Source organism: Pangasianodon hypophthalmus, chromosome 4 (assembly GCF_027358585.1).
Source record: "Pangasianodon hypophthalmus isolate fPanHyp1 chromosome 4, fPanHyp1.pri, whole genome shotgun sequence".
NCBI lineage: Eukaryota > Metazoa > Chordata > Actinopteri > Siluriformes > Pangasiidae > Pangasianodon > Pangasianodon hypophthalmus.
The window spans coordinates 21,697,900-21,710,224 of NC_069713.1; the positions used below are offsets into that span (position 1 = coordinate 21,697,900).

The 12,325-nt window shown below is 38.4% G+C and overlaps 1 protein-coding gene across 8 annotated transcripts in view; it reads right to left on the reverse strand.

Moving 5' to 3' along the window:
• The window catches only part of ank2b (ankyrin 2b, neuronal), a 114,132-nt gene that overhangs the window by 32,576 nt on the left and 69,231 nt on the right, over positions 1 to 12,325 (reverse strand). For 5 of the 8 annotated variants that reach the window (XM_053233144.1, XM_034303364.2, XM_034303374.2 and 2 more), the window contains 11 exons: positions 11,691 to 11,832; positions 10,961 to 10,972; positions 10,781 to 10,868; positions 10,512 to 10,609; positions 8,521 to 8,556; positions 7,373 to 7,597; positions 5,795 to 5,893; positions 4,388 to 4,542; positions 1,001 to 1,212; positions 608 to 812; positions 56 to 152 (listed from right to left, as the gene is read on the reverse strand). In XM_053233144.1, the coding sequence (XP_053089119.1) occupies positions 56 to 152; positions 608 to 812; positions 1,001 to 1,212; positions 4,388 to 4,542; positions 5,795 to 5,893; positions 7,373 to 7,597; positions 8,521 to 8,556; positions 10,512 to 10,609; positions 10,781 to 10,868; positions 10,961 to 10,972; positions 11,691 to 11,832 (1,369 nt within the window). The remainder of the gene's footprint in view (positions 1 to 55; positions 153 to 607; positions 813 to 1,000; positions 1,213 to 4,387; positions 4,543 to 5,794; positions 5,894 to 7,372; positions 7,598 to 8,520; positions 8,557 to 10,511; positions 10,610 to 10,780; positions 10,869 to 10,960; positions 10,973 to 11,690; positions 11,833 to 12,325) is intronic. The other 3 variants (XM_034303393.2, XM_034303392.2, XM_026937303.3) reach the window with 3 other exon arrangements.

The following is a 12,325-nucleotide window of genomic DNA, read 5'->3' on the forward strand; positions in this document are numbered from 1 at the left end:
AAAAAATGTAACATGGATTGATATTAAACAGAATTACATAAAACTACCAATCTACCTTGCAGAGACATTTGTGGTGAATGACACACAGTCATTGATAAAAGTTAAAGGTGTGGTTCCAGTAATATCCTCCCACTGAGCTGGTGTCGTTCCACCTTGTTGAACACAGAGCAGTGGAGAACACTAAGAACTGAATTCTTAATCACAGGCCCCTCCTGTTCACAATTATTTATTTGTCTATAAAAACATAAAAACATGTTCTGTTCATTGTTTAGCAACAGATATACTGTTGACCCGGACACCTCTCTTGATTTCAAAGCAATATAATTCAAAAATATAGTTAACATAGCAAATACATACTAAATCTATCTCAATTATCAGACATTTAGGAAAACAGACACAGACAAAGCTCTTTGCATGATCCTCCTGATTGGAGAGGCACATGAAAGATGGAGATCTTTCTAGAACTTCTGTACTATAAATATGCTTTTTTAATAAATATTTAATTTATTAGAGAAATTCATTAGAGAAATTCAATTTAATATAATGAAAATTTGAAATTGGATTAATAAGCCGTTGTTCATTTGTTTATACAGTTTTGCTCCCTCACCTGTGATACTGCATAGCAAGCGCAGTGTTGGTGTATCTCCTCCAAAGCCATTGTGTATAGGGTCAGTGGAAGTCTTGGGGACAGGAATGGTCATGGTGATGGGTTTATGGAACTTCCGCCTACGGGGCTCCAGGGTGACTATAGGACTAAATGTAGCTTTGTTCCCCAAGATCTTTCTCACCATGTCTACATTCACGGGCTGAGCCTAATTAAGAGAAATAAGTAAACCAAATACCAGGACTTTCGTTGTAAAATACAGTGGTAATGCAGCTGAACAGAGAGAGTACTTTCTAGTTTCCTGACCTGAAACCAATAAGGCAATAACTACTGAAATACTGAAAGTAAGAATAACACTACTTCTTGAAAAAGGAATGTAAAAATGAACTGCAATACCTGTAATCCAACTCGAATACGTTTTGTAAGTGCTCCTTCTGGGAAGACAGCCTGGACTTGTGGTACCACTGTGCTGCTCAAAATCCCACCCTCTGGCCCAATCAAATTACTGTCCTGTTTGATCCGTGAGACCACCGCAAAGTACTGTGGGAAGTCCCGGGTTATTATGCGGCAAACACGCTTCCTCTCCAGCTCTTCTGGAGGGTCCAGGTCTGATGATACAGGACAATGCCATACAATTATTATGAGATGTGGAATAAGAAATGAAAATATTTTGAAATGACATATAAGCCAACCACAAGCTTAAACAATGAGCAATTTATTGAAATCTGAGAGGATGAGAAGTAAATAGATTATACTCCATGTTGAATATCATTATATTCTTTTCCATAAAGCAGAACTTAATTTCATAATTCTATCCTCAGATTCAAAAGATTTTATTTTATCCTTCCTGACCAACAAGGTTAGTGACAATCACCCAGATAATGTATGCAATGTCAAAAGGAACCAACACATATTCAGACTAACTGAAAACGTGTTTGGCAATAATTGCCACAATCAGGCCACTGGGATGGGAGATGTTAATGTTGCAGAACCTGGAAAAGGTGTACAGTGATACCGAGGTACCAGCAGCGCAGACTTCCTGCAGTGACATTCCTCTAAATAATCTGCATGACCAGGAGGCGCTCCTTGTAGAGTGGCATGTCCAGCCAGTCTATAGGCCATTTGATGATGGCACCACCCAGTGGGCAAGTCTTTGCCTAAACAAGGGTTAGGGTAAGTATCCTGTGTTTCTGCTGTATGATAGATGAACAATTGCTCTGAAGATGGGATGGCTGTCATCCAGTCTAAATAGTACTGTAGGATGTATACTGGACACACGTTTACCTTACAAAATTGGGTGATGTGACCTTAGACAGAAATCCTGGATTCAACCACAATGTCTCCCTAGAGTAATCTGGCCAACAACCCATGCATGGAAATCCTGTTGCCATAGCATGTGGTTCTCCTACTATTTTTGTTGAAAAAATGCAGTTTTCAGAGACATCCCTAGGCTCCTAAAAGGTGGCATTAAGCTACTCCAGCACAAGAGGAAGATCCCACACCTGTGTTTGGAGTTATTAAGGGGTGAATACAGGCATTAGGAAAATGCTTCTTATTTATCTTATTACAGGAAGGTTGTAATAAACTTATGAGACCCCACAGAGGTATTGTCCTCGTTGCTGTGGTATGCTGAGATGGCATCCACTTACATTAGCATTAGGGTGCATGCCATTCAAGGAACAGCGAGCATCTTCAACAGGAACTGGTACGATGGATTAAGGGAAACTGTATTTCAGCCCCAGTGTTGCATGTTAGAGGAATGTAGCTAACTTAGCCAGCTCAGTATTGAAAGTCCAAGGTATGGCAAGAGAACCATGGAAGTGACACAGAGTCACAGGCCCACTAGTCAGCTAGATGTTGCAGGATGTGAAATACTTGAAGGAGAGAGCACTGAGGGATAAACTAACCCAGTGGGGAGAAGTGCCACTACAGAGCATCAACACAGGGCAGATTTGTAGAGATAAGCAGCATTGCTCATAGTCTCAGAACAGGCAGAGTTAATCAGTGACAATCCAGAGGCAAGGCCAGGCGGCAGACTAAAAAGCTAAAATACACCTAATGTGTATGTAGCATTGAATGAACTAGTCCCCGGGATACAGCTACATACATGTAAGAAATATAATGTCACTACATGATGCAGAAAAACCAGTTCATGTCTTTGTTATCTTCAGGTTGGATCTAGGCTCATATCTAGGTTGGCATAAACAAGCTCCACTTAGTCCTTACTAGAATCAGAAGAATTGATCAGATCATCTCTATCTTATCCACACTGCAGTGGCTCCCAGTTAAATTTCTCATTGTTTATAAAATAACTCTAATGACCTCTAAAGCACTTAATGGTCTTGCACCACAGTACCTGAGAAATCTTTTGGTCTTTTATTATTTGCCACACCTACTTTGATAAAAAAAGTGCAGGCTCTTCATTAGTATCTAGAATAATGAAGACTACAGCAAAGAGCAGAGCCTTTCCTTACAAAGCCCCCCAGTTGTGGAACAGCCTTCCAATTAGTGTTCAAGACTCAGGCACAGTCTCAGTCTTTAGGTCAAGGCTGAAATCCTATTTGTTTAGTCAAGCCTTTTGTTAATATGCTTTTCTCTTAGGTAAAGTTGCAGATCTGGAGACTTCATAGTCATATAGTGTTTTGGCAAACTGTTTGGATACTGTCTCACCCTGACTCTCAAGCATTCACTCAGGTTTGTTGATGGAGGAGTGGTGGACCTCTTTATGTCCCAGGATGCCCTAATGCCTGTGTTCTGGCTCTCCCTTTTAGTTATGCTGTCAAAGCTTGTCCGGCTGGAGTCCCTGCTCGCAATTTGTATACAATCTACATCCTCTTAAACCACTATAGGACAAGAGCATACCTAATAATTTGTTCTCAAACCTTTCCCTTTTCTCTCTTTTCACTCTCTGGCTCTCTCTCTCTCTCTGTCTATCAAGTTGCACATGTTGCTCTTGTGGCCTGATGAGATGCCAGTGATCCTGAATCTTACTGCCCTCTTGATCTGTCTGATTTATCTTCTTCCAACTTCTCTTTGGAGCTTCCTTCACCTGAAAATCACTTGCTGCTTCTGACGATGGCCCCACATGGATAGTCTAAATTTTGCCATGAGACTGCTATAGATGACAAATTACTACACCACATGAATACCCTAAACATTGTCGTTGATGGTCTCACTTGGATAGTCTAAAGATTGCACTTACTGAAAACAGTCTATACTCACTCACCATGTCTCATTCATTATTCAGTGGATAACTTCACTTACTGTAGATACTTAAAGCACACCATATGGAGTTATCTGTTTATCATCTTGTCACTACAGTCAGACAGGTATCCTGTCTGATAGTGTCCTCTCATTTCATCTGCCTCAATGAGTGTATATTTTATACATTATGCCTTTCTAGTGATACGCTATATAAGTCAAGTTGGCTTTCCCTCATTAGCATTGATGGCCTTATTAGCATCTCTCACTGCACTGTTTGCAAAAATATTTTCAATTTTCAATTCAATTTATTTATATAGTGTTTTTAACAATGGACATTATCACAAAGCTACAGAAATCCAGATATGGATTTAGATACCTAATGAACAAGTCAGAGGCAACAGTGGCCAGGAAAAACCACCTGAGATGACATGAGGAAGGAATGGAATAATGGCTGTATGACAGTTGTATTTATTGCAAATACTTTGTGACTTTGTTAAATGTTATTGTCATGCATGTGTACATATGTGCACAAGAAGGTATCCATAAAATAGAACTGCATTTTTCATGTCAGAAGCCCACCTTCATCCATGCCATTAAGGATTTGATTGAGCTCCTCCTCTGTATATTCACACTGATGCTCTTTCCAGCTTTCTCCTGTCTCACTGCGCAGGATCACCAGTTCTCTCTCCTTCCCCCTCAGAGCAGCAAAATGTGGAATCTCAACAATCACTGGTCTGTAAAAATTACATGAAAATGGGTTTAATTAAAGATACATTCTGCAAAAAGTATTAGTATGTGTCTTAATTATATGCCAGCTATATATTACTTGGTTGTTCATGTACTGAAACACAAGTTACCACACGTGTCAAACTGAAGATATAACACACATGTAGCACATATACAGATAGAACTGGAGCTGATTGTAGTGTTCATTCCAGATGTTTTAGTGCTGACGTAAAAGCATACAGAATCATCTGAAGGCAGTCCAACAACAAAATAAGTCTAGGTGAAAAAATATGCAACTTTAATGGCATAGAGTGTAGTTATGTATATTTTGAAACACAATGACTACAAGGACTATAACCATAGATATAAACATGTTAGATGCCTCATTAGCCTGAGCCAGACCTTTAAAACAGCTCATTGGTTTTAATTGGGCTTTGTATCTCACAATCAATTTTCAGAAAAATGCCATGAATTGTGCAGCTTGTTATATGAATATAACAAGATGCAATTTTTCATAGGTAATATCTGGGACGTTATGTGGGAATTAAAGCTAGGGTCACCTAGCTTCTTTTAATTGACTTTATGTTACAAGTTGATTAATTCATTAACAGTTTTTAACTGCGTTAATTCCATGATTTTGTTATTGCTGATATTATTGTTATATGAAATAAATGACTGCCTTGCATTCTTTACTCTGATTTATTATTATTATTATTATTATTATTATTATTAGACTAATATCATAGTCATATTAATAATTGGTTTGATAGATTTAAATGTACCTAAAAAGTACAAAGTCTAAGAAAAATTTTGTGGCAATCAGTTAAACATAATGTAAATTAGGGTAGCCGTGCATCTCTCCAGAATTTTAATGGATAGCAAATCTAACTCTCCAATTTGGTGGATGCACTGGCGTATTACTGTAGCTAGCAACAGTGGCTACTGCAGCATCTACTGTTCCTATATCTATGGCAACAACACAAACCATTTCAATGCATGTTTAAGAAGCCTGCCATGCTGTGCAGAACTCCCACTTTTCTGCAACAGGGTTAGACATAAATCATGATGCAAGGCCAAAAAAATGAAATGGAAAAAACACCAATGTAAACTAAAAAAAACATTAAAAAACAAATTATTACAGTCTACTATCAACACACACACTAATTTGTGAGGGAAGAGACTTTTAAAATAAAAGAAAGACAGAAAAAAAAGGGATATGGGACCAGCATCCATGGATTGTTTCATATGTGTCACTCCTACCCCAGGAATTTGGTCCCTGGTGGCCCCAGCTGAAGGATGCGGCTAACCAAACTCTCACCCTCATTCAGAGGGGGCGGGGCAGTAGGGAGATGGAGCTTACTGTCATCCAACAGCAGCGGAGGGAAAAGAGAGCACAAACAGTTTGGGGCTGAATTCCCATCTTCAGTGACATTTTCTATCTAGGCCTCCCGAATTGTGGGTTAATTATACCCCCCTTTCATAAAGTTGCTTCAAAAATATTTTAAATTGTGTTGTTGTTTGTCATAACTTAAATCATCATTTTTTTATCCATAAGAAAATGTTTCAGGGTCATATTCAGAGTTATGCATGTATATTATGTGCTTCTCTTATTACAATCTTATTAAAAATGTGGCATCTTAATTGGAGACAATACTCATATATATATATATATATCATGCTAATTCTTGCATTAAAATTTGGAACTCCACCTACTTAAATGTGCCATATTTATAGCAGATGGCTACTTAGTCGTCTTATACATTCAACCATCGGCATGTTTTCTTTAAAGAAGTGCAAAATTGCTCAAAACGTTGGCATTTGCACATTGAGCTTTTTAATGTCTGCCAGTATTGGTACAAATATTAGACTATTTCTAGTTCATTGTGCAAAAATAGGATGTGCTCTGTCAAGCAGCCAATCGATGTGTATGGAACACATTGCTAAATTAAGAAATTTGCAGCAATCACGTGATTACCACAACTAGTACCCTTTCTGTTTCCTGATCTTGACAATCAGCCTTATTAAAGACCTATTCACAATATATTAGAGTCCTATTAGATGTTTATTAGCATTGCTTTTAAGATACCTCATATTGTAATTAACAGCACATGGGAGAAAATGCAATCTGTTTTGTCAGGTTTATTTCTGGCTTAAAGGAAAGTGCTTGTGTTAAGCCAGTAATCCAGACACAACTGAAAACCCCCTGTACCAAGAGCTCTATGGAAATAAAGGCAACCTCAGATGTTTCAACTGCACACAGGTAATTATCTGAATGGACCTCCCAGACATTCACCTGCGTGAGCTGACTCTGAGTACGGAAAAAAAACATGTACATATTGGTGTCATTCATGAGCTAAGTTAAGATGTCAACCCTGAATATGGCCCTCAATCCATAAAACAGCTTCTACTGGCATTTAGTCATCCACAATAAACATATCAAATCAATCATGGATTGTTTTTATTAGTGGGGAGTTTTGCTTTGCAAAATGGATAATCAAGCCTTAGGGTTTTCCTTATGGCAAGCTGTGAAGCAAACAAAAGTCTTGAATGTTACTGCAAATGTGTCTGATTAAGCGCAGATAGGAAATACAAGCTTTTTTAATGGAGGCAAAGGAGAGGTAAGTCTTTGAAATTTATGCAAAAACAGGAAAAAGCCATTGTATATAATGTTATATAGTTAGACTGTACAGATGTTCAGCCCTTGAGTATTAAATAAACCATTCAGAATCAATAAAAAAATTTTATTTAGTGATGAAGTTTTCAGGTGATCATCAGCCTTTGGTTAGGTTTTCGTCATCTCACATACATGACTGTTACTGTAAAATCAGAAGGGCTTACCCAAGAAATTGAGCACCAGATGGTCCAACCTCAATAATTCGGCTAGCTAACCCATCTCCTTCGACCATCGGGGGCATGGTCGCTAAGCGATGTCGTTTCACTAGTCGACAGGTTACTCGTGTTGGAGCACTGCACTTCCTGGGGGGGATGATGATGCGCAGGCCATTATGGCGACACCCTCGCATGGCACCACCTCGGGCATCCACCATAAAACTGACAAGAAAGCTGCAAATGAGGCAAACATCTATGTCAGCATAAAAAATCTGCTTTAATATAACAGTGCAAGCTTTTGCTCCTAAATTGAAATTTCATTGTGATGTTCTTTTCCATGCAAAGACACACCAAAAAGGAAGCTAAATGTGGCAGGGTAAACCTGTGTGCACAACACACACACACACACATTAAATACCACATTCAACAGTAGAAACATTCCCCGGCATGCTTGAAATGTATGGTACTGGTACACTGTCAGGATTCACATGGGCACAGCATTCAGATGACTGTGTGTAAATTTAGGGAAAACAAGACAGTCATAGTGGGGTAGAGAAGGATAATGATGTAATGGTGTGAAAACATCTTGAAAGGTGAATGGGTTGTAAAGCATTCAACACAGGTATTGGAAATACTATGTAGTGTATTTCTATGTTGGAACTCATATTATCCATACTAGTATTGTGAATATAAGATCAAATATATAAAATATGCTTTCCAGTTTAACCAACTGTACACAACTGCACAGCAATATTGAATACTTTATAATATTTAACTTGATAGAGATAGTTAAGGGAAAGCATACAACACAGCTAGAGTTGAACATCATTAATGACCTAACAGGGAGTAGACAATAAATGATAAAACAGATAACATATGTTAGTGTGTTTCTGGTGCAATGCACAGTTTAATAAAATGATAAGTACATTCACTGCCATAAATGTGAGATTTTTTAACCTGCAATGATTTGGGCAGATAATAATGAGTTAAACACCATATCCATGTTAGCACCTTAGGCATTAACAGGTCACAGCAGACACTGTAAATATGTTTCTGTATTTTAATTTGGGATTGATAGAGCTGACAGGCAAAACAGATGGTTTGCACAGTGCAAGAGACGGGGGTCAAAGGTCATATGTCAAAATGCAGCCAGTCACCTGCTGCTGTCATGTTCATGGCACGGAGAGGAATGGCTGGAGAGAGAACAAAATACTCATCAGAATATAAGAGAGAGAGAGCAAGAGAGACAGAGAGAGAGATGGAGAAGCAGGGAAGCATATAAAGTGGAGAAATAAGCTAGGGAAACTGAGATCTTTTATAACTTACAATTTCATAAAATCTTGATAAAAATCTTCCAACAGGTAAACACCTTAAACAAGCCTTCACCTGGGCTCCAATGTTGTCATTCTTAGTAGAGGTTGATGCCTCAGAGGAGGGTGTGGGAGCCATATTATCTCAACGCCAAGGAACCTCAGCTAAGATGCATAACTTAACATATTTTTCAAAAAACTTTGTAGTCTACACTGACTCACCCCAAGACATGCCTAATGGGCCAGTCTTCTTTAACACTCTCAACTTTACATTCTCATATCATCTAGATTCCAAGAATGTCAAAGCGGATGCAATATCACACATGTGAACAGCAGATCCAAAACCCACCACAAACAACACCATATTACCAGAGTCATGTTTCATCTCACCCATATGCTGGGATGTCAGCAACCACATTGCCTGGGTCTTTTCACAATCACTCTGCTACTGTCAAAAGCCCTCCAAACAAGAGCTATTTCCATTTTAATCTTTGTGATGCTACTATAACCTGAGCTCATACCTCTATTGCCTTCTATAATAGAAGAGATTTATTTATAATTGCATTATCCGTTGCACCCAGATGAGGACGGGTTCCCTTTTGAGCCTGGCCCCTCTCAAAGTTTCTTCCTCATATTGTCTCAGGGAGTGTTTCCTTGCCACTGTCGCATCTGGCTTGCTCATTAGGGATAAATTCACATATTTACACTATATTTTTTGTGAATCCTTTTATTTCTGTAAAGCTGCTTTGTGACAATGTCCATCGTTAAAAGCGCTATACAAATTGAATTGAATTGAATTGAATTGAATTATTGCCACTGGCCAGCCATGGGTTTAAAGTATTGGTGGGAAACCATGCTCCAAGACATACAAAGGTTTGTTAAATCATGCTCCTTAAAAGAAGCAAAGGTTTTTTCTCCCAAATGGCAAACCCCTGCCCTTACTAGTTCCATGATGTGGTAGACTTCATCACAGATCTGCCAGTTTTCTCATGGCCAAACCACCATAATAGTGGTTATAGTCCCTTCAGCTCGTTCTCCTTCCTGTCATACCCACAACATTCTAAAACAGCTAAACTTGTTTCAGCACGTTTTCAGATATTTGGTATCCCAGAGTACAATTCACATCTGAAATATGCAAGGGATTTAGTTTGACCAATGGCTATCATCCCCAAGCTAACATATTGATCCAAGGTTCGAATATTCTGGACCTTCTGCAATGATTGCCATTGAATGCCCAGGACTCCCTATGCCATTCAACCACCAGGCTTACATGTTCAGTAATTCAACAAATCAGTGATGTAAACTACAAGTCACAATCGCCATGCAAATCTCCAAGCGTCCATGTTTCCCTTCACAAGCCTGTCAATCTTAGTCTACTACATGATGTTACCCCAGTGAACCCCACCCCAATGCTTGACATAGAAGGAACACCAGCATATTCTGTAAGAACCATCTGATTCTTGTTGTCACCAAAGGGCAACTCCAGTACCTCAATTACTGGGAGGGTTACAGCCCAGAGGAGCACTGCAGGGTTCCCGCAAATGGGGTCTAGGACCCCATTCTCAAAAAAAGAGTTTCACTCTCTTGTTTTTTTTTTATATGGTAATGTTTATTTACCAGTAAGGCAAATTAGATTATCTGTCTACAATGCAATCTATTGATTAGATATATTACATGTCTATTAGCCAAGACATTTGATAGACATTGATAATAATGGTGCTAAATCTTCTTTTATGAAGTTCAGTCATTTTCCAGCTAGAATTCTGTATGGTAACAATCAGTGAATAAGTCACAATCACATTTTCAGATATTAGAGTGTGTGGGTCTATATGCCATACCCAGATTGAGCAGCACTGGAGGAGAGTGCAATATTGTCCAGGTTTTCCATTTCCCAGTTCAGTCTAAATGGGTCCTTCTCATTAGCAAGAGATGACATCTGGACACAGTTGGTGAAGATGGTATATGAACTCCAGTTAACGCTCTAAGTCATAACTCAATTATTTTAAAGAAAACACAATAGTGGACCTCACAGGGCACAAGTGACAATAAACAGATGTTCATTAACAGTAATGCCATATTGCAAAAATTTGTATCTGTGTGATTTTACCTGGTAACTATGGATTGTATTATCCACCATCCCATCATGCTTTGGGGAGTAATAGCCATGACGATTAGACATATAGGACCTGTCCATACTGCAATGACACACAGAACAACCAATGAGTTAGGGATTCTACCAAATGCGGACAATGCCAAGATTAAAATTTCAAAATTATTGCCCTCATACCTTTGGAACCGACTATGTGAGCATTAGAAGAATCAAAAGAATTAGAAGTTAGCAGAAATTGTCTATTATAGGATCTATTAAAAAGAGATGTGAGTACTGAAAACACTGAAAAGTACAACTAAAAGTAGTACCTAAAAATATACAGTACTGTGCAAAAGTCTTAGGCACCCTATTTTTTTTAGTACAAACTTTGTTATAGATTTTTATTTTATGACTTCTACGTTATCGAGTCAGTACAAAAACATTTTAGATTTCCAGCACAAAATTAAATGTTACAGAAAAATGTATGTCAGTAAAGAAAGCAGCATATTACATAAGAGACACTTTTCAGACAAAAAACATAATGAAGGCTGCTGGGTTTTGCTGCAAAAATAAGAAGCAAGTGTGACAGTCAAAGTCTCCAGAAGAACTGTGGCTGGTTCTGCAAAATGCTCAGTAAAACTTACAGCTCATTTCCTTATAAAACTGCACAAATTGTACCTGAGACTAATTTTTTTTTTTAAAGCACAGAGTCATCACATGAAATATTGACTTTGTTCCATTTATCACTGTTTACTGCACTTTACACTAGTTATTTAATATAGAAACATTTAATATCATTACTTTTGAAGGCATCTTTTCTATACAGCATGAGTTTTGCACAGTACTGTATATATGCTCATATCAATGTTTTTTGGAATCTTGCAAATAATTCAATTTTTGTTACATATTTCAATGATGCATGTGGTACCTTTCGGACTGGCTGCCTTCTAGACTGAACCTGAGGTAATTCATGCCATCCAAGTATTGACCAGGCAGAGAGTCGTCTCCCAACTCCCTCAGGTCCTCCGCTCTCAGATATTCTCCTCCGTCGCCTGTCATAGTGTCCTCACCTGTGACATAGGCACAGACATATGAGAAACCATTAACTGAAGGTCCTCACAAATAAAATTTTGATATATTATTATATTATTATATTTGAATGTCTAACCAACATAACTAAAACGCATACATATTGAGCTGTCCTCATTGTAAACAACACACGTTATGCAATGCACCATACACACAAACAAAAGGTATGTGTGCTTGCAATAGGGGTTACTGCCTCTAGAATTTAGCATGAAGGTACTGACACTCAGCAACACTAAACTGAAAGCACACATTTCCTCTTTTTTCTGGCATCAAGAAATGCTCTACATGGCGTATTGCTTCAACAGCTCAGTGCTGACACAATCAGTAAAAATAATAAAGCATCATCGCTCCTGTTGCCAGATCTGACCAGCAGGGATAGGACTTCTAGGACTGGCAAAAAGCAGCAGGGAATATTGACAGTAAAAATCAAACATACTGAAGCCTGAGAGTGGACTTCTGTTGTCAAAAGCATAG